The following is a 21694-nucleotide window of genomic DNA, read 5'->3' on the forward strand; positions in this document are numbered from 1 at the left end:
CAGGTTTCTGAACTTTAGCTTGTTTTATAGAACGACTAGCAATAACATTTTAGGTTAGTGATATTCAGGGCCGTAGCTAGTGGGGTGAAAGGTGGGGACAATTCTAGGGGCCCCCACCGCCCAGGGGGCCCCACAAAATCCAGGAATTATACTATATATGCCCATTTCTGTGAATAATTCTAATATTTTATTAGTTGTATAACTGAGATATTATGAAAACCACAAAAAAGCATGCAATTTGGTTAAATTAATTTTCTAATATCTGCTCCTCTACCCTCCCGAAAAATGGTTTAGTCAGATACGGTATCCTCAGAAGTCCCACCCAGATCGTGAACAAGATGACAAATCAGAGTTGAGACGTCAAATGAAGTTAGCGATGTACATTAGTGATGGGAAGTTCGGATCATTTTACTGACTTGGACCTTTGAGTCTCGTTCAGCAAAATGAACGAATCTTTTTGAGTCATTTCGTTCATTTTAGCAAAATATAATTAAAATGTTACGTGCTACTTCCCTAACACATCTACTACTTATGCAAACGTTGATCACACTACAAACAATACAAAACTAATGCTATAAGAAACATAAAAGATTAATTCATTGTTTATCTGGGTCTGTCTATTATTAGCTCACCTCACCTCTTATCTGACAAGTCTTCGGGTTTGAGTCGTTCGTTCATCATGTTCATCTCTCGAGTCTTTCGAGTCATTCGTTCTTTTGTCACGTGATGTGACAGCATTGGACAGATAAATTAGTTAATTTACAAGCTTCCTTACAAACGGGTGCATAGTTATTATTATTATTATTTACTCTTACAGTTACGTGATGCGTTTCTGGTCTCAAATTGTAGCTTTTTAATTACAGTTTATAAATGTGAATTTCTGTCATGATGGTTCTTTTCCATAACACTGAATGTGGTAACAAAGGTAATAAACTAAAGAGTTGGTTATTATTGTTATTATTAAGTATTTTTCCCTCAGACTGAATAGGTGTAGCTTATGAGGCTGTCACATGATGAACGAACGACTCAAACCCGAAGACTCGGGAGACGAACTAATCAATTCTCTTTCCGGCTCTGACTGCATTGGTTACGCGTATGGGGCTGTCACGTGATGAACGAATGACTCAAATCCGAAGACTCGAAACTACTCGAAACTGAACTAATTCAGTGCAGAACCTATAGGATGTTAGCATGCGCGACTGAACGAATCACTCTCCGAGACGACTCGTTCTTCCCGAGTCACATTAAAGATTCGTTCAAAAAGAACGAATCGTTCAAGAACGACCCATCACTAATGTACATGCTGACTGACAATGTCGGGGAAAAGAAAATATAAGTTACCAGAAACGGAATGAAAAGAAGGAGAGAGAGGCCAGGAGAATTACTGTATCCCAGTCTATCAAGACCTTAAGACAGGTTAGTATGTTGTCATGTAAACTATCGACCACCGCTGCCGCCACCACATAATTTTATTTAGGCTACTGGCGCGTGTCGGCCGACCATATAAGCGTACTCAAAACCCCAGGTTTTATTTTTAGGGGTTCAAGCACGCAGTGCTGAAATCCTATTGTATTTGTTAGGATTTATTATTATTATTATTATTATTATTCCGCGCTAAAACTGATCCTGCAGCCCAAATCGTAAGAGTTAGAGAGCTGAAACTTGGTCAGATGGTAGTAGTCTGGCTCGCTACTCAGGCGCAAATGCATTAGGCATTAGGTTCAGTAAAAAACCTTTATATGCATTTATTTGTTAACTGTTTTGTTATTTTGTAAGAAACACCTATTAGGATATATATGGGCCTCCATGCTTGTATATTGTACAGTATATGACATGTGTGTGTGGGGGGGGCCCACATCAATATTTTTTCAGGGGGCCCCCAATCCTCTAGCTACGGCCCTGGTGATATTACTTAACATTTCACATTATGTTATGTACACGTCTTTTACATATTTAAGATTAAATTGTCACCAAAGTCACTAAAATTGGAAGAATCAGATGAGTTGAAAAAAAAGGCGATATGGAATATTATATCTGTATAATATAAGTTTATATATGTTTATATATCTTTTTTTACTCAACAATAGCTGAAAATTATACAGATATAATATTCCATATCGCCTTTTTTTCAACCCATCTGATGCTTCCAAATTTATATTATAAACATATACATATATAAACAAATATATATAAAATATGAATGCAATTATTAATAAATACATATAATTTGTAAATAAATAGTAAAGCTAATTAAAAAATATTAAAATGTGATTATAAAATAATTGTTTTGTTTGTTATAATTGTTATAAATTTAATTTATAAATAAACGGATAAAGAAAAATATGAATTTGAAGAACTGTATTTATAAATATATAGAATCTATTAATAATGCAAAACATACTAAAATACATCATAAATTATTATTATTAGTAGTATTATTATTATTTATTGTATAAATAAACCAATGAATAAATAAATGTATAGGCACTGTTAGTGAATCAATCATTTAAAAAAACAATAAATTATTGTAACTCTTAATGAAATATCTAAAAATATTAATGTAATTATAAATAAATACATAGAATTTATAAATAAATAATATAACAGATAAAAATACTAAAATATAATTATAAAATAATAGTTTTGTTATAAATTTAATAGATAAAAAATATAAATTTGAAGAATTCTGTTGATAAATATATAGAATTAATAATATTAAAACACATTATAAAATGCTATTGTGATTATTATTATTATGGGGTTTCATTTAAAAACAATGGCATAATAGATGGATGGATCTTTTGATGTAAATTAACTAATTAAAATACTAAAAATATGTTGCTAATAATAAAACGTATGCCTTTCAATGCCACACTACAATAAAATAGAATCACAGAACTATAGACAAAAAAGTAAGTATAAGTATAATAAAAAGTATAATATAATAAAGTATAAGTATTATAAAAATAAAATAATTCAAATATATGTGTTGATAAAAAATAAAATGATTGTTTTTATTTAATTCCACTGAAAATACTTTAAAAACAAGTAAAAAAATCTGAATTACCGGCCCAACCGTGTCACCCGTAAAAATCCTCACTGTTGAGGCCCAGTAATTGTGACAAACTCTCTTCACAGCACGCCAGTATTAGAAAATCCACAGGTACATAACGCAGAGCACAGTTATCGATGCTAATGTGCTGGACGTTTTGTTCACGCTTCACAGCAAAGGTTACAGATCTTCTAACTGCGAGGCTTTTACAACCGACTAGTGAGCACTTCTTTCTCCATTACCTGCACTCTCATTTGCCTTGCCTGGCGAGGTAATCAGCAGCCCATGCCGGACAACATGACACACACACACACAGCTCTCGGTTCTAGCGAGCAGCCATCGTTTAAAGGCTTTTTGCTATGCCCTCTGAAGCAGCATGGGCTCTCTTTAATGGTGCATTGCTCCTGGAGTCCCCGCAGTACCCATGTGTATCTGCCAAGGTCTGGTGTCTGTCTGCTGCTGGGGTATTTTTGGAAGTGTGGTGAGCATCATAAATAATGTACCTGTAAATGATACGCGTCTGGTCTCGCTGACAAATGGAGCAAAAGGGGATTTGAGAGGGCAAGCCCCATCAAGACATTTTCACCCTTTAGCAAGAAGAAGAATTGAGCCGACTTGCACCCAGAATTCCGTAATTGACCGTTCGCAAAGATCTTGACTGACAGACGATCTGACCAATCGTAACACTGAATCCGGTATCTTGTCTGACAAACAAATTAGACAGGAGAATAGATTAACTTCAGTGGACTTAAACAATTGTTTGTTTTTCATACTTTAAGGAAATATGAAACTTAGGTCGCCGCTTGAACTGAGGTAATACAGCCATCTGTTAAAGAGCCACAAAACAGTATTTGTTGTTTGAATTTCTTTAAAAAAAGACAAAATTTGAAAGCTGAGACCTTGTTTCATACTAGAAGTAACCTGCACTGAATTGTCTGTCGGTGTGTTGTCAGTTTCTTTTTCAGATGTATTTTTTACTGCGTGAGAACATGATGTGTAGTTTGAGAGCGGCATTGTTTGTCGGACATAGCAACAGTAACTAAGGAGGGCGGGTTTTTGCGAAGGGTCAATTAACTGTTCGCAAAGATCCACACACCCTTAGTTACTGTTGCTGTCTCCGACAAACAGTCTCACACTACACATCATGTTCTCATGCAGTAAAAAAATACATCGCCTCAGTTCAAGCGGCACACAAATAAACGTCAGAACATATTTTACTTCAACCACGGAACACACAATTTTTCAAGTGTAAGTCCACCGAAGTTAATCTACTCTCCTGTCAGATTTGTGGTTCAGGCTAGAAGCGATACAGCTGCGGCTACTGAGCATGCGCACATCAATATAGCATAATTTTTGTCGCACTGTACAACAATAATTTTGCATTAATGTTTAGGGTTGGGGTAGGTGTAGACGTTAATAAAACACAACTGGAACGGTGCATTACATTTCCGGTCTCTGGTGTTTCTAGTCACATTTACATATTTTCCGAGCCAACAATACGTGAAACCTATGAAAATGGTTTTAAAAAGCACATGGTGCCATAGTTTCATCACTTTACAGTGTCGCAATCACCGTCTTTTTGCAGTAAAGGACCTGTCATAGTTTAATGAGTGGGAAGATGACACGAAGCGACGCAAGGTTAGCTGCATTGAAAACAGATGAGCGCACATGTGTGCATAAACAGCTCCCTAACGGGGCGAAGTTCATGGGATTTTGTCCACAGAATGATAAGAGCACGCTTTAATATATTATTTTATTATTTCACACTCAGTATTTTAACTTAACTTATTTAGTTATATTGAAAAAGTTTCAATTCAATCAATGTTTTTTTACCCCATTTTAACATGGATTTCTATGGAGCTGTCGGACAAGATGGTGGATAGCAATGGCGACACATAATATCTGTGTTCTGATTGGTCAGATTGCCTGTCAATTAAGCTCCCTGCGAATGGTCAATTGTGGCATAAAACAGCACAGAAGAGCGGCGAGCATTTATTCCCTAGCGCTCAGTTTGAAGATGCTGATGAATCACATTATAGCAGTGGGACCGGTTCCAATTCCAGAAATGATGAGGGATGAATTGTTACTAACGAATGACACATTTATATATATATATATATATATATATATATACACCGTACGGATGCACATGAGAAGGAAAAAATGCTCATCTTTTCATCCAGCAGTGTTCTCCAGATATCCATTAGTCTCATTTTCACACAATTTTTAAGTGTCTCTCTTAAGCAGATAGCATATGCTGTCATTTGACTTTGTCTGAACTGTCGCATATTTCTTTTCTATTAACCTTAACTTTCTTTAGACTGTTTCAGAGGCTTTTTTCTGGCTAAAGAAAAAAATGGTAGAGTGTTAAATTATAGAATAAAGGAATACGGATAAAAATGCATGTATTGAAAATCTTTCTTACTGATAGATTGGACAGCTCCTCAGACTATGCTTGAAATCTCTGAAACAAGGTCGTCTGCTAGTTCAAAACGACTGGGCTTTTACAAAAAAACCTTGAGAATATAAATATTATACATACTTGATGTTTCTAGTATGCAACGTTTGTGGTTAGTTCGTAGTTAGTGTTTATACCATGATGAACTTGTGCATTCAGATCATAGTGTGCAGGGCTGAAAAACATCTCTCTGTGTTTAATGTTGTTTTTCATGGCATTTGATATGCATTGCAATATTTATTCAAAAGAACTATCATTTTAGCCAGATATCCAACTGTAGCAAATTATATTAAAAATGTACTGTAATAAATAGAGTAAAAATCTTGTAATAAATAAACAAATAAATAAGCAATAATATAATCATATTAATAAAAACAATAATATATATATATATAAATCAACACATAGTTATGTGTATACACACAATCTATGAAAATAATAAAAAATAATAAAATCCAATAAAAGGCAATTATAACTATGGCAAATCTATGGATGGATGGATGGATGAAAATGTGGGTACAATAAAGCAAACTAATCTTTCAATCACAGTTCACATTTATGGATCGATTCACTGAATCGACATTTTAAATTTTTCGACTAAAATGAATTGAAATAACTCTGATGCCATTTATACTACTGAACTTTAATTCAAAGATTATTCAATTAATCTTTCATATAAGCCATGAAATGGAGAGATCACAAAAATTAATCTAATAAAAAGATTTTAGGAAACCTAATGGCCAGCATAGTAATTGTGAAAATATTGTGTATAATTATTCAATATATTGCCTAGTTTGTATACAGTGTGACATCATCTCAAGGTGTGAAAAAACAAACAAAAAAAAAACAGAAAATCATGTACAAACGGTACAAAGGCAAATGCATAAAAAAAAAACGGGTTTATAAAAGCAACACGCCGACTAAATCTGAATTCTGACTCGTATTATGTCTAAGGATGCTTGTGCTGTAATCCATCCTTGGATTTTACATGTAATATTCATCAGGCTGAGTTTGCTCACTTGCCACGGAAAAACCTTGAGGTATTTTCAGGCCTGCCAAAAAGTGTGTCTGCGTGTGTGATGTAAGACTCGCAGGCAGTGTGTTAGGATGAGCTGGGTCTCAAAGCAGTTCTGGATGTAGTCTGTCGTAATCTCCTCCCATCTGCTAAAGGAGCTGCTCTCCCCGCACAGCGCCCGGCTCTGGCCCGCCCCATCTGGGCTTTTCGGACACTCCAACGTGCTACCCTGACCTGTGAGAACTTGTGTCTGTTATATTGTTATACAAAGAGAATTTCTCAATTTTGTGAGTGTGTCTAGGTCAGGTTTTACCTACATTGTTGGGATCAAATGCAACCACAAGGATCGTAAAATTTACATGGGGCAAAGCCAATTGTACCCATGAGAAAAATGGTTTAATAAACATTATAAATATACCTTAATGAAAATAAAAATGCAGAAAGGTTTCTGTTAGGGTTATGTATATGGTGGACATCCTAGCTTGGACAAAAACACTGATAAATAATAGAGCTGTAAATTATTTAAAATTATATTCAAATGAATAAATTAACTGAATGCTAAAATTATAATTATAATTAATAATAATTCATTAATCAATTATGAAATTACAATGAATAAAATTTATTGTTTTTCATTTTTACAATGTACTATTTTAAAATAAATGTATTAATTATATGATTAGATCTGTCCAATCGATTAATCGTGATTAATCGCTTCCAAAATAAAAGTTTGTGTTTACATAATATACTGTATATGTGTGTACTGTGTATATACACATATATGTATATATTTAATAAATAGATGAAATATATAATTATATTATATATAATACAAATCATATACATAGACACACAAATATCATATAAACACAAACTTTTATTTTGGATGCGATTAATCACGATTATTCAATTTGACAGCTTTAGAATAATTATATAAATATAACTGATAAATAATAATATTGCAAATCACACACACACACACACATATATATATATATATATATATATATATATATATATATATATTTCAAAATAAAAATAATACAACACTTATTATAGTAGTAGAAAATAATAATAATAAAAATATATCAAGAATAATATATCCATTGTCATTTTGGAGTAATATTGCAACCAGATCTTTTCATCATGGTTCGCAGTTGTGAATCAATTCACTGAATCAGATATTTTAAGTTGATCCACAGGAATTAATAAACTTGAAATGAATTACATGATACATTTATAACTAATATAAATAAAATAATGATAAATAATGATAAAATTATAATGAACAAATAGGCCTACAATTTATTGATTTCAATGTTTGAAATTAATTACTTGTTAATTTATTAATTAGATAAATAATAATATAAATACCTAATAAATCATATATATGCAATTATCAACCTATATTTACCGTAAAAAGACCCCTAAATTAATAATTTCATTCTGGCAGATAAAACATTGACTAGATGTTACAAAAAGTGGTTTTAGATCTTAATATATTGTTTATTTCAACAGAGCAAGATTTTTGTCACTTTATTTTCTTCTAAATTAAGAGCACTAAATTAACATAATTTGAAAATGCATAGCCCTATTATTATATATATTTTTTTAATAAAAAATCAAAAGTTTTCTGTCAGTATATCATTAGCTATAAAAACAAAATAGTATATCCACATATAGAAGTCAAGTAAACATGCATATGTGTGTGTAAAGTGGATCCACAAATTTATCTTGTCCTTCATGTGTAAGAAGGTGAGACTGACAGTTTTTTTTGTGGCATGCTTGCACATGTAAGATGAAATATGTCCTCATGTGTCCTGAATATGACGGCGGTATTGTGTGTGTGCATGAGTGTATGTAGCACTGGAGAACATGATAACTTTAATGAGATGGCTGCATATGAAGGACTGTCATTAGTGCTGAGAGAGGCAGCAGCCTGGTGATTGCAGTGATTCGGGTCCGCTCTTTTTGACCTGTCCGACCAATCAGAACACCTCAAGAGCTCGCTTCAGAGCCCATGCAATCAGCCACCACATTGGCCCACTTAGCAACAGCCGCCCAGTAAAACGGAGTATACATGTAAGAACAATGTACTCCAATAATCATATGCAACAGATGCAGTAAAATGTGGCTGAAATAACACTAAATCAATGTAATAAAAATAAGTCAGCATTTACTCACCTTCATCTCTTTCCTAACCTGTAGACTTGTCTTTATTTCGAAGATCACAAAAGGAGATGTTTAGTTGTATGTTTATGCTGCACGTTTCCACACAATGAATGTCAATGGGGTCTGATTCTGTCAAACACCAAAACTAAGGGGAAAAATAACTCAAACAGTAGAGCATGGTGCTAGCAACACCAAGGCCTTGGTAGTGCTGGGCGGTATACCGGTTCATACCGAATACCGGTGTTTATTTTTCTTATGATATGAATATCTGAAATACCGCAATACCGGTGTTATTTAAATAACGTTCGGAACGCGACACTGTTTGAGAGGGGTCTCTTTTCACTATTGCATTGTGGCGAGGACACATGTGTTACGCGTGAAAGTTCTTAAGCTGTAGAACTAGTAGAACGTGATGACTACAGTCTATGGATGACACAGAAGAACTCATCCACAATATCCACTGCCCGCTGCCATCAGCTCCCGCGTCTCACACACACGAGCGTGACTTTAGCAATATATTTAGCAACTTTCAGACCCTTTTAGCAGCTTTTTTCCATAGAATATACAAACTGACAAACCTAGCTACTTTTTTGGATAAACCTTAGCTATGGTTCAGTTGGAAGATGTCGCCAGTGCTGCCCCACGAGCGCGAGATCGGACTCCCGGCTCAATGGTGTCGCCTCTCTCGGCGTCTGTTCTGTGCAGTGAGCGGCTGAGAAGCCGCATTCAGCTGGCCGTACCACAGCAGATTTGTCAATAAATTAGTTCAAAACAGCGTTTCCAAACACCTGCTGCTAACTGACTGTTTGGAATTATAAATATGAGCATAGTTCGTCTGTTAAAATTATGCCCTTTTTTTTTCTTTTTTTTTTAGTTTGTTACTCAGACGCAGGCAGTGCCTGTGACGCATTGTCGCTCTTTAGTGTAACGTTAGATGCATGTTGATTTTATCAGACGATGTCGCGATTATAAATGAGAGTGACTCCTGGTTAACATGTATTAATGAGTCGTGTTTAGTCACTATTTAGTGTGGAATTTTCTAAAATATTCGCTCATCATGACAGTAAAATAGGGCATTCTAAGTCAATCTACTGCAGTTTTTTCCTCTCTCAATCAGTAAATACCCGGTCATGCATGAAAAAAATTAATACCGTCATATACCGTGAAACCGGTATAATTTTGAAAAATACCGTGATATAAATTTTTGGTCATACCGCCCAGCACTAGGCCATGGGCTTGTTTCCCATTTCCTTGCACTTGATAAAATGTATAACTTGAATACAAAGTAAAGGGCTGTTCATACCAAAGACGATAACTATAACAATAACGACTATTAAGTGTTAATAATTGTTTTAATTCTATTAGAAAAGGGATATCCACACCACAACAATAGCAAAACAGAGGAACAATTTAATTGGAATGATTTACAGGATAATTTTTTTCCAGCTGATGAACAAAAAAAAATTAACAGCCAATCAGAATGCACCTGATTTTACAACGTGCAACTTCAAATTTGGCAAGACGCAATCACTTACGGCACATTCGCCAACCAATCATTTACGTCACACTCGACACGACTATTTTTGGGAGAAGTGCAGCTTAAATTTCTTTTTATGAATATTTCCTTTTGCTTTACACAGGGGAAAACGGGTTTGAGCACATGATGGTGAGTAATCATGAATCATCTTTCTTTTTTTTTTTTTTGCACAGTGATGTGTGAACTATGCAAGCCCATTTCTGCCACTGAATAAAAAAAGGTCATTGCGATCTCACAATTCACAATTGATATAAACTCACAATTGCAAGTAAAAAAGTCAGTATTGCATGATTTTAAAAAGTCAATTCTGACATTTTTCTCAGAATAGCAATTTTGTATCTTGCAATTCTGACTTTATAACAGGCAATTGCGAGTTTATATCACGCAATTCTGAGAAAAAAACTCAATTGTGAGTTTGTATCACGCAATTCTGCGGGGAAAAAAAATCTGAATTGTGAGAGAAAAACTCGCAGTTACCTTTTTACATTTTTTATTCAGTGGTGGAAATAGTAAACTGTTCTTTTAAACAAGCTGGAAGCAACCCCAGTGATTCTATGTAGGGTTAATGGTAAGTGTGATACGAGTCTTAGAAAAAACACAAATAGCAACGTCTAAGCTATTCAATCTGACTTGTATTTTCCAAACTCTTTAGTCTGAGATAGAGGGAAACAAGTTTCATCAACCTATCTTCAGTCTTCCCGCTTGATAGAAGCAGATAAACCATTATGAGAATGGCAGGCTGAAACCCTGTCACCTTTGTCCATGCCTTTCGCTAAGGAAAAAGCAAGAAGAGTTTGTTTCTCAAGGTGATTGTAGCAGTGATAAGGGAGCAGTTCTTATTAGGGGTGACAGCAAAGGGGCTGTGGCGGCAGTACTGACTGGATAACCTTGTGCCTGCTCGCCCTTCTGCGCCAGGCTCCTCTGCCTTGCCTTGGTGGGGACACAATCTGCTGGCTGGAATTACCTCGCAGCTGGAGGAAAACTAAACATGATTTCTGACCTTTACTTCTTGTGTTCAACAGTAACCTTTGGTGGTCCGCTTGCACAGACGGGCTGAAATGAATTCCCGACCGCTGCGCATGCGATTACGTGCATGTTGAGGCTGAGAATGACGAGAAAATCAGCGGTTGAAAGATGTTCCTTCAGTTGCCGTCCTCTGTCTGGGAACCTGCTAGCTTGAAATGTTAATTGAAGTTAAATTGCTTCGACAGGGTTTGGAATCCTTAAGATACAAGGTACCTTACTTCTGCTCCCCCAAATGTAGCTGCTAAAGCTAACGCAAACTTAACACTTGGTTTGAAATTATATATTCACAGAGCAGATGCCATGATATGTCTTGAGCTTTATTTCTGCTACGTCAAATGTAGCTGGTAATGCTACTCCAAATGTTGATACTCTGCAAAGCTTTATTCTTAGTCCAGGTGTATAGATGACTCCCAGAATGCTTAAAGCAAGGTGGATGGGTTTTTAAATATTCAACTTAGCCTATGCTTATGTGTGAAGAGGATTAGCATATATTTTTCAGACATTTGGACCATCCAAGTGTAATTGAAAGGAGTAATCTGGACCTCTTTTTTCCCCTTTCTGAGGAAAAGCTACAATTACTTCTGCCGTACTCGTTCTTTTCTGCTTATTACAAGCTTATTCCACCAATAGCTTCTTTTAGCATGCAAGCTAGAATGTGCATGTGCATGTTGAAAGAGGGTTTCTTCTGATGAACTCATTATTCCACAGTGCTCACCCCACTCACTGACACACTCCACATCTATCCCTGACTGTCACATCCAAGCAAATTCATGCAATCGTGCCCACTATCCTTTAGACTGGAGATAATGCAGGCATGGTGAAGTGCGGATAAATCTTAACCACAAGTGGAACCTAGCAGTTAGTCAAGGCGCTGAGGGGAAAATTGACCTGTTCCATTTTAGTTGAGAGGTTGAGCATGTGCATGTTTTTCAATATGTGTTGAAGCACAAGATTGTGGCAGAAATTTCATTTGACTCAAATTTGAACTTAATACCAAATGTAAGAAAGGGTTCCATTTTTTGGGAGGGGGAAAAAAAACATGCACAGGAAATTCAGCAAGTAAATGTTCTTTTAGTTATTAATTCAAAAAGCTACATTATCTCATTTTACACATGAATATCAACACCAAAACGGGAACAGGAGCATCACCATTTCAAACAACTGCTTCCATGGACTGAGTTTTGGAAAATCCATATACTGTACTGACTGGTCTATGTGGAGTAATTCTATATTTATTTCTAGGCTAGGAGGGAAAATTAAGACATGAAACCTGTCATTGAGATGATTCCACTAAAAAAGACTAGATGGTTGGTGTTGGGGGTATCTGCTCAAGGGGGTGGGACTTTGGGGGGCAGAAGATCAAAGTGACTAAAGCTGATTTATCCTGTGTTAGAGCTCAAATGCCTCTGAGAGGCATTGAACAGCCCTTCAAAAAGCAATAGCAGCCACCTTTATATCCAGCCTGTGCCAGTCATCAGGCCTGCCTGTGAAGCAAAATCAATCTGTTTCATATCGGAGATACCAGGGGAGAGGGAGAGAGTGTGTGTATGTGAGTGTACAATCTGTCCCCAAAGCTCTTTTTAATGACACATGCTGCATAACAGAGCAAGGATAGAAAAGTGTTCAATAAGGCAAACATGCTGTTATCTGGAGATGAGGACTAATATAAAAAGGCTCAGATGGTACAGAGGGAGTTGTCAATCAAACATACTTTAATTTCTATTTTCAAATTCCCTTCCTTTTCTGTTCAGCGTGGACACACTTGCTTGGGCAGAAGTCCTCGCTAACAAAACAGCCTTGGTACAAGAACCACCCAAACAGCGAGCCAAAGAATATTAGCACGCAGCCAAAAGCATGTGGTTGGCAATGGTTACAAGCACTTACGGCATCCTCATAAATTCAGAAATGCACCTTTTATCAGGCAGCACACTGTTCATTTAATGATAACCCACATTATTAATTTAACTAGGCAGCATGTCAATCAGGTGACCCATCCAGGAGATTCCTTCTAATCCATGACCGCATGCAGATTGAAATGATTTAAAAAAAAAAAAAAAAAAAAAGCATCTAGAAGAACAATTTAATCACATTAGCTCTATAGACTTAATAACCACTGACTGAAAGCCCTTGTGGAGGAGGTTCCTTGAGGTTTAGAAGGTCTCTTCCTTTGTTTTTATTTGAACAGGTGTGGTGACCTTTCAACCACTTAATGAGATTACGAGCATAATTAGAACTGGAGCCACTGAGGGTCCCAACAGTCAACCTACTTGAACTCGAGAGAATAACCAGTGTCCATCTGGGTGCCACCTCGGAATTAGAGAAAGTAACGTAATTAAGTCCTAACGCATGGATCCTCAACTACTCTAGGGACTAGAGGACGTGCCCATGAAGAAAAAGCAGCATTAGCGCATATAGCTTGCAAGAACTGCCTAAAGCAGTAGCGAGTCTGTCAAAGCAGGACACTCTAGGATTGGCCTAGGGTTGGCAAAGAAATCCCTGGCAACCATTAAAGTCACAATGGTGTTGGATTGCTCCTGGGGTGCTACTCTGAGCTGTTCATTTAGGATGATGTGCAACTATTGGGCCTGACCTAAGCACACTCTCCATCTCCAACATGGTCACCGAGAGGAAGGCAATAAGGGACCCAAGGAAACCCAATGGGTGCCTAGGGACCGCTAAGGTTGGCCACTCACAGGGAAGTCCAAAGACAGCAAAGTGTCAGAGTCAATGCGAACACACACCTCTACAATGGCAAAATCAATGGGGTTTTATGAGGCATCAATCTCCTCTACAAAGGCCTGCTTGTCTACTGCTGGGATGGACCACTGGATGTGGGACTTTGACATTCACCATTTTCCAAAAAATTGCCAGGGAAGGCTTTTAGAGATTTTGTTGACCCATGCCTGATGGTTTATCTCATTCCCTTAAAGATTCTTATGTCTGCAAGGTGGTCAAATTGGGAGCATTTTTTTAAAAAGAGTGTAAAGGTTCATTGATTTTTATAGTACCTTTGGAATGACAAAATAAGTTGTCCGTTTAGATCAGGGAGGAGCAACTCTACTCTTGGAGGGCCACTGCAGATTTTAGTTCCAAATCTAATCAAACACACTGAATTTTCAAGTACTGAAGACTTTGTTCAGGTGTGTTTGATTAGGGATGAAACTAAAATATGCAGGACAGTTGCCAATGCCAGGTTAGGACCATCAAATAAAAAAAACAGAGATAGAAAAATACCCATTTTGCTCTCTTTTACACCTTTTCAAGATCATTAAATCCTCCACCACAGGATGTTTGCGTGGGTGATTCCAATAGACAGATCTATTTACAGTAAACAGTAGATCACATGCTAGAGACCCAGAATTAAGGGTCTTGGCAAGTGTCCTGCAATATAATTGATTGTTAGGCAAGTTGTGCATCCTCGGCCAAACTCGCTCTACCTTCCCCCCAACATCTATCCCTATGGCATTTACACCTTTTGTTTACAATATGCCCCTTGATTTGACCAGACATCAAGTTGTGGGTCTGGGGCTCAGGGCTCCCGTTTCAATATCTAAGCTAATTACTTTTTAATTTACAGTGTGCTGTTAATGGGTTTGGCAGGGGGAGCAAGGTTAGACAGGCAGCAGAAGCCACTTCCCTTCCGTTCACTAGCACCACGGCCTCCTTAATTAAAATGAATAATCTGGGCATCCATCAGATAGTCGGAGAGTCAGAGAAAGAGAATTGTGAAGATAGGAAGGTAGGCCCTGCTGAAAATTTCCATGCAGGGTTATAGTGGTTTAGCAGGTGGATCTGTTTTTGACCAACTTGATCCTTCAAGAACTAATTTACGGAAAGAATCTAAATGCCTAGTGGGTTCATCAGTATACAAGGATCTCATATTGGGTACCAGCATCCAAAACACAACAAACATAGGTGGCCAGTTTTGCTGATCTGTTCAGCAAGGAGAAAGGCAAGCAAGTTCATGTATGTTCATACAAAAGATACATCAAGAAAAAAAAAAAAGAACAAGACAACTACCTCCACGGCTCTCGCTGTCAGCTGGCTTCACCTGGATGGGGCGAGTCATCTGAAAGAAGAAAAACAGTACAGACAAGACAAAGGGTTAGTTCAGGCACAGGCAACCGCTGTCACCACAATAAGCCAACAGCCTCAAACTATTGAGCCTATGTCCGTCACAAAAAATCCTGTATAGTTTGGATCAAATGCAAAGATCCACATGTCGGTTTGCAGGGCACATACAAAATACAAGAGTGGTGATTTGTACCATCATGCCTTCACGTCTTCGCACCCTGTTTCTATTTTTGAAGAGCTGCACAGCTACTCCAGGCACAGCTCTTGTTTTCTCCATCTGAAATAGAAGTATTTGCAAATATCCTGTGTTTGCACTACCATTTTATTTAAGGATTCAATCAGCACCAGGGCATATGGGGACAAGGCCAAGTGTCTGAGCATACCTCCAGACAAAACCTTAAAGGCACCTCTGATTTATTATATTCAGGTAAGTCAGTTCACTCAGAAACCATATTGCTAATGCTCCGGGCAGCTACTGTAGGTAGTGTGCATCTACTTATATAGGTAAAGACTGAAATCTCTAAAACGTTTCGCCACAATTACACTTCAATGACACATTCCAAATCAGGAATCGATTACAACAATTACAACTCATCTTAAAATGAGCTTCTTTAGCTTAAAGTCCATGTCCATCTCTGAAAAATCTCTGGTCTCATCAGTAAGCTTTTTTTTGTGTTTGCTTCACAGTTCTCGCTTGGTTACAGTCTCTAGCGAAGGTGGCAAGGAGGAAGTGAAATGCAACAACAATTAAAGTGGAGGCAGAGAGAGAGAGAGATCAATGAAGCCCTATTGATCCCTGCCCCTTAGGCTGTGGAGAGTGTCTGGCAAGGAGGGATTCTGTGGGTAGAAGGCTCACGGTAATCTACTAAAGCCTGATAAGAATGGCATTTCTTGGATTAGATGCCTCTGTCATCACAGTTTTTGTGCTCCGTATTTCGCTCAACAATTTTTTTCCCATTATCCCTGTAAAGGTTGAAGTTTTACTGGTTCTTATTCTACAAACTTCAGCAAAACAGAAAGAAAATATATGTTGTTTGTTTGTTTTTCCTTCCTTTGCCCATTGTTCAAGGATTCAAACGGATTTTGCTGCAGGATCAAAGGATGTTCAAAGGGTTTTTCTATTCTCCCATTTATTCCTACCTGAGGATCTAATGTAGAAAGGAATACTATAAGTGTGGACTATTAGCGCAGTAAAGCAACTTTTAAAGTGACTTATTAATATTTGATGTCCTTTCTTTCAGGGTTTATTTTGTGATAATGCACATTTGATTCATTAGCATAAATGCTGATTAATATAGAGTTTTAAAGTTATGGTTACACTTTCTTTAATTGTTGAAAAACAGGACAGATCCTGTCCTAAAGGCCTAATTTACACTATAACATCCATTCCCCAGCATCATAATCCAATGGGAGCTTTCTATCGATCCAAAACAAACTGCTAATAGCAACACAGCAGGCCCAGTTTGCATGAAAAAGGGCCAAGAGCTGTATGGAGATTTGCGACAAGATTACCCAAATTTGCAAAGTGCCCTTTGCAGGCTCCCCAGCCATCTGTAACCTGAAATTAAGCCTTTTTGAATGCTGCAGCAACTTTCGTTTCATGTTGACGCCAACTCAAGAGCCAAGGAAACGTTCAGAGACGACAGAATCAACATTTTGTCTTTCTCCTCAACATATTTTCTTTTACTGTCCAATTGTGAGTGGGGGGGAAGCAAACTGAAAAAGGTCAGTTTTAAAGACAGGCCAGTCCCATAAAAGCATGACTTGTTCAAGGAGAAACACCATAATGGGATTTTAAAATGCCTTAATAACATGCTGATATATGAGGAAGAGGGCCAGGCCAGATTCATTAAGTGTTAAACGTATCCATTTTCACCTTGAGGAACCGAATAACCTTCCTCTGAGAAATTATTCCATAAATTTATCCATCGTAAATAATAACTAGCTGGGTCTATGTCTTTGTGCAAAGGGGAAAAGGCAAAAGATATAATACTTTTGAAGGTCAGAGTTCAGTAGCTTTGTCATAAACTTCAGTTAAGGGAAAAGTTAAAAAAATAAATACATTTGTCTATTTGAAATACATTATGACAACTAAGGCGTTCTCAAGCATAAAGGCAAAAACAATCCAATAGGCATAATTGTGAGACATAACCATTCCAAACAAATCACCTGACAAACACAAACAGTGGCCCACATTAGACAAAACAGACGCTTTTATAAACACATCGCAATATGCATGCAACCCTGTGGATGCAATGTCTGGTAATAAAGGAGATTCTGTTTTGCAAGGGAATGCATTCAGAACTACCTCATACCTGTAAACGCCATCAGTGAGATGTATTCCTAACACATTGGACGTTCGTGTAAGGTTTATGGATTCACCTCTCTAACTAGTCACTGTCCTGGTCATAAAATGCTGGGGTAATGGTCCATTTGTTTTCCTAAGAGCAATGTGTTTCTCCCTTGTACATTTAGTATCGATGGAACTCAGTTTATTGCATTTTTCTCACCTCTAATGGGATGGCGTACATTTCAGGTACACATATTTACACTCACTCACTCACTCACACACACACATTCACATATTTTGATCCCCATTGACTTCCATAGTATAGACTTCCAACATTAACGTGAAACATTTAAACATTAACATGAAAACTGAAAATATAAAAATAAATAATACTACACAGTTTTTTTTTTTAAACTGATATTAACATATGACTACTTGAGACAACATTTATTTCTGTCCGAGTTTAAATAATAAGTAAATATATAAGATCACTTATTAAATCACAAGCATTTTTAAATGACATTTTAGATGTGGCTGCATCACTGCTGGTGAGGACATAATTGACAAAGGCCATCCTAACCATAAATGACCCCTGTCATTTCACACACATTTACATGCACCAGAAACAAAACGACCGGCAGCTGATAAACTTGTGTTGTCGTCAGGGAAAGCATTCATTTAGCCTGAGTCCTGAGAGAGTTCACTACGCCTCTCCGCTTCTTTTGTGCCTTTATTGCCCAAGCGTTCTTTACTCATAAGATAAAACGAATGAGTTTGCCTTATGCTGTGTTCCTTGCAAAAAACAACAACAACACGTGTTCTAATTGTGATAGATTCAAGGAGGTTTCCACACTCGGAATGGCGAATGCACCGAGGTCCAGAACAAAAACAGAGGGATGGAGGGGGCTGTAGAGGATGGAAGGCAAAGAAGAACTGCCTGCAACTGCCAGATAAGATTGCTTCTCAGTTGAGTGGCATTTCCAGAGCCGTGACTCCACCCTATTGCTCCCCCACATATGCTGATAGACTCGTGCTGGCGGAGACGCACACTTATACGTTTCCCGCCCGCAGCAAAAGCACCGGCATCCCTGTGTTTGCCAATCTGTTGTTTAAACTCAGCGGAACAATTCAAATCCCCACGTCCCAACAGGAGTGTGTCAGTTGCATCTCGTTTGGGATGATGCACACGATCCTCTGGTCCCCAGCAATCCCGACCGGCGCGTATGGGAACGTATTCTTCGGGATTTCCAACGTAGCTACAGGAGCAACTGTCTCTTTGTCCTTGTCATCTGTTTCTTTAAGCACACAATACTCGATAATCATGTTGTTTGCTGTGCTGCCGTCTTTCAAAAGGGGGAGCTATGAAACAGGGTAAACAAAATACAGTGGGGGATATGAAACAGCCATTCTCCTGAGAGACAGTCTGTTCTCCTGTAGTGATGTTTGATTAGGTACCGCTGTGCTGGGGTAGATAGAAATTCAGTACAAGCTGCTCCGAGCAAATCGGGACTGTGCCTTGTTGCCTCCGTCTATGATGAATGTGAAATAATTCCCGTATTTGTTTTACGCCGTTCTGTCATAAATTGCATGTGGGACAAACAGTCAACATGGACGAAATTTATGGTTTGCTTTGGTTTTACAAACTGTGAATGAGAAAAAGACACTGTTTTCCATAGCAGCCAAACTAGGATGTTTATTGTACACTATTTTTTTCCAGGTCAGTGAGTCACGGCTTGCAGAATCCTGTTAAAAGCAGACTTTGAGCTTCGCTCACCTGCTGGGTTGTATGTTCAAAAGGCATTTCGCACCACATCCTTTTTTTTCCCACATTCTTTCCCCATTCACATGCATTATTAAAATGGTTCACAACTTGTAAAAGTTCAATGCTGTGCTTTAAAAGAATTTTATAAATCGGAAAGTTTATGAAGCACATAAATAGTATATTTTAGAGTTTTAATCTTTCATGTTATAAAGCAATTATTAACATTCAAACGTTTTGGGTCAATAGTTTTATTTAGCAAGGCCACATTAAATTGAATATAAATTTTTTATTTCAAATAAATGTTGTTTTTAGAACTTTTATTTCACCAAAGAATCCTTTCAGAAAATGTATCACAGTTTCCACAAAATATGAACTGTTTTCAAAATTAATAATAGTTAGAAAAGTTTCTTCAGTAGTAAGTATCACGTGACATTGAAGAGTGGAGAATAAATTAAGTTTTAAAATAAATTAAAATATTTTAATTTGTAATAATATTTGTAATAATATTTCACAATATTACCATTTTTTCCCCAAATTAAAAAAGAAATCTAATAAATGCAGCCTTGGCAAGCACACAAGACTTCTTTCAAAACATAGAAAACGTTAGCAAAATTTACAAATAGTTAACAAAAAATAAATAAAAAAATACATATTTTTGTTGAATAAAAAATTGAACTTTGCAAAAAAATGAAAGTAAAATCTGTAAATGCTCCCTAAAAACTCAATAATAGACAATGCAACAAACAAATAAATAAATAAATACTAGTGATGATTTTAAAATTATAGCAACCCTGCTGTGAACAAGCATGACTGATTAAGAGTCAGGGATCCTGTGTGTGTGTTTGTGTGTGTGTGTGTGTGTGAGGGAGAGTGTGCCGGCGGTTTGGCTGGAGTTTAACAGTGAGATAACAGCCTATTCCCTGATCATTATTTAGCATTAGCAGGCCATCAAAGCCCCTTCTCCTCTGTTATTCCTAATAGGGAAATAAACACCTTTTGACTGGAGCATCCCAGCTGCGATAATTAATATTTCCAATTATTGATTTGAAAGTGCGCTGTGTGGTGACAGCCTTGGGCCTCGGCTCAACTAATAAATCTACCGTACAGGAAGGTGAGAGCGGAAGAGAGAGGGACGGCGAGAGGGAGAGTTAGTCTGCTTCCAACACAAAGCTACAAAGTAAGAGTTGTAATATAGCATACAGATCATATGAGCTACATTTATGAAGCATCTAGAAGCTTGACAGACCCAGTCCTCATTCGATTTAGTTTTATGGAAAAGAGCGGTTAATCCTTCAAAACAATGTTCCTTTAGTCCTCCACAGGAGTTTCAAACAACATGAGGGTAAATAAATGACAAAATTTGCATTTTTGCGTAAACTACTCCTTTAAAATGTAAGTCATTTGTTTGCCAGAGTCTCTCAGAGGAAGAAAATGGATGAGGGAGAACGAGGTGAAGAAGTATCTGCCAGCATGTGTGCGTGTGAGGTATTTTGCTCCCAGCACCTCTGTGGAAGTCCTGATAAGAGTATCGACTGCACCGACTTGTCAATCGCAAGCGTCTGAAGTCGAAAACTCCAATAGCTTCTCTCCGATTCGCACAATAATGGAGGTCGGATGTAGCTCCATTGCCTTCGACCATTGACACCGCACTTTCTGAGCAATCTGGAACGTCTGCAGTGCTCTGAAAATGTCTAACGCTGCGGTCCAGCTAATGTCGAGTTATCTTACGCCACATCAAGCGTGCGCTTTCAGTCTGACGTCCCTCAAAAGGTCAGTGGTCTAGATTAAATCTTTTCCCCCTTAACGTTCCTTGGCCTCCTAAGTTTGCACCACAAGACATGGCTGCTGACCTTTCACAGCGCTACAACCAGGATCCAACCGAAGACCATCAGAAAAATAGTGTCTGTATGAGCGTGTACAACGGTTCCTGGAGTGAACCCAGTTTTAACACAGGTTTACCTGGAAGTGGATGAAAGGTCCGAGCTGAAAAACTCAACAAGAACAAATAAAAAAAGAACGATAAAAGGCTCTAATCCTACAAACGCTCGCAAGCCAGTCACTGGAGTGTCAAAGCGAGATAAAGAGAAAAAGGTAGTGCACAAGAGAGATTCCCTGACTTCACAGCTGCCGTGGTCTTTTATCAGGGGAAGGGCATCTTTCCCAGACATCTCTGGTAAAGGCGTTTGCAGCTCAAAGAAAGCCATCGCTTTCTGGAAAGAGACGTGAGGTTTGTTGAAGGAAAAACATCTCTGTCAACAAATTCCTAAGAAGCATGGTGTTTGTTTTGATCTCTTTTTATTCTCAATTT

At 37.4% G+C, this 21694-nt stretch overlaps 1 protein-coding gene across 11 annotated transcripts in view; it reads right to left on the reverse strand.

Moving 5' to 3' along the window:
• The window catches only part of celf5a (cugbp, Elav-like family member 5a), a 231436-nt gene that overhangs the window by 87776 nt on the left and 121966 nt on the right, over positions 1 to 21694 (reverse strand). For all 11 annotated transcript variants that reach the window (XM_058760783.1, XM_058760786.1, XM_058760780.1 and 8 more), the window contains one exon: positions 15281 to 15329. In XM_058760783.1, the coding sequence (XP_058616766.1) occupies positions 15281 to 15329 (49 nt within the window). The remainder of the gene's footprint in view (positions 1 to 15280; positions 15330 to 21694) is intronic.

The sequence above is a fragment of the Onychostoma macrolepis genome, chromosome 22 (assembly GCF_012432095.1).
Source record: "Onychostoma macrolepis isolate SWU-2019 chromosome 22, ASM1243209v1, whole genome shotgun sequence".
NCBI classification, from domain to species: Eukaryota; Metazoa; Chordata; class Actinopteri; order Cypriniformes; family Cyprinidae; genus Onychostoma; species Onychostoma macrolepis.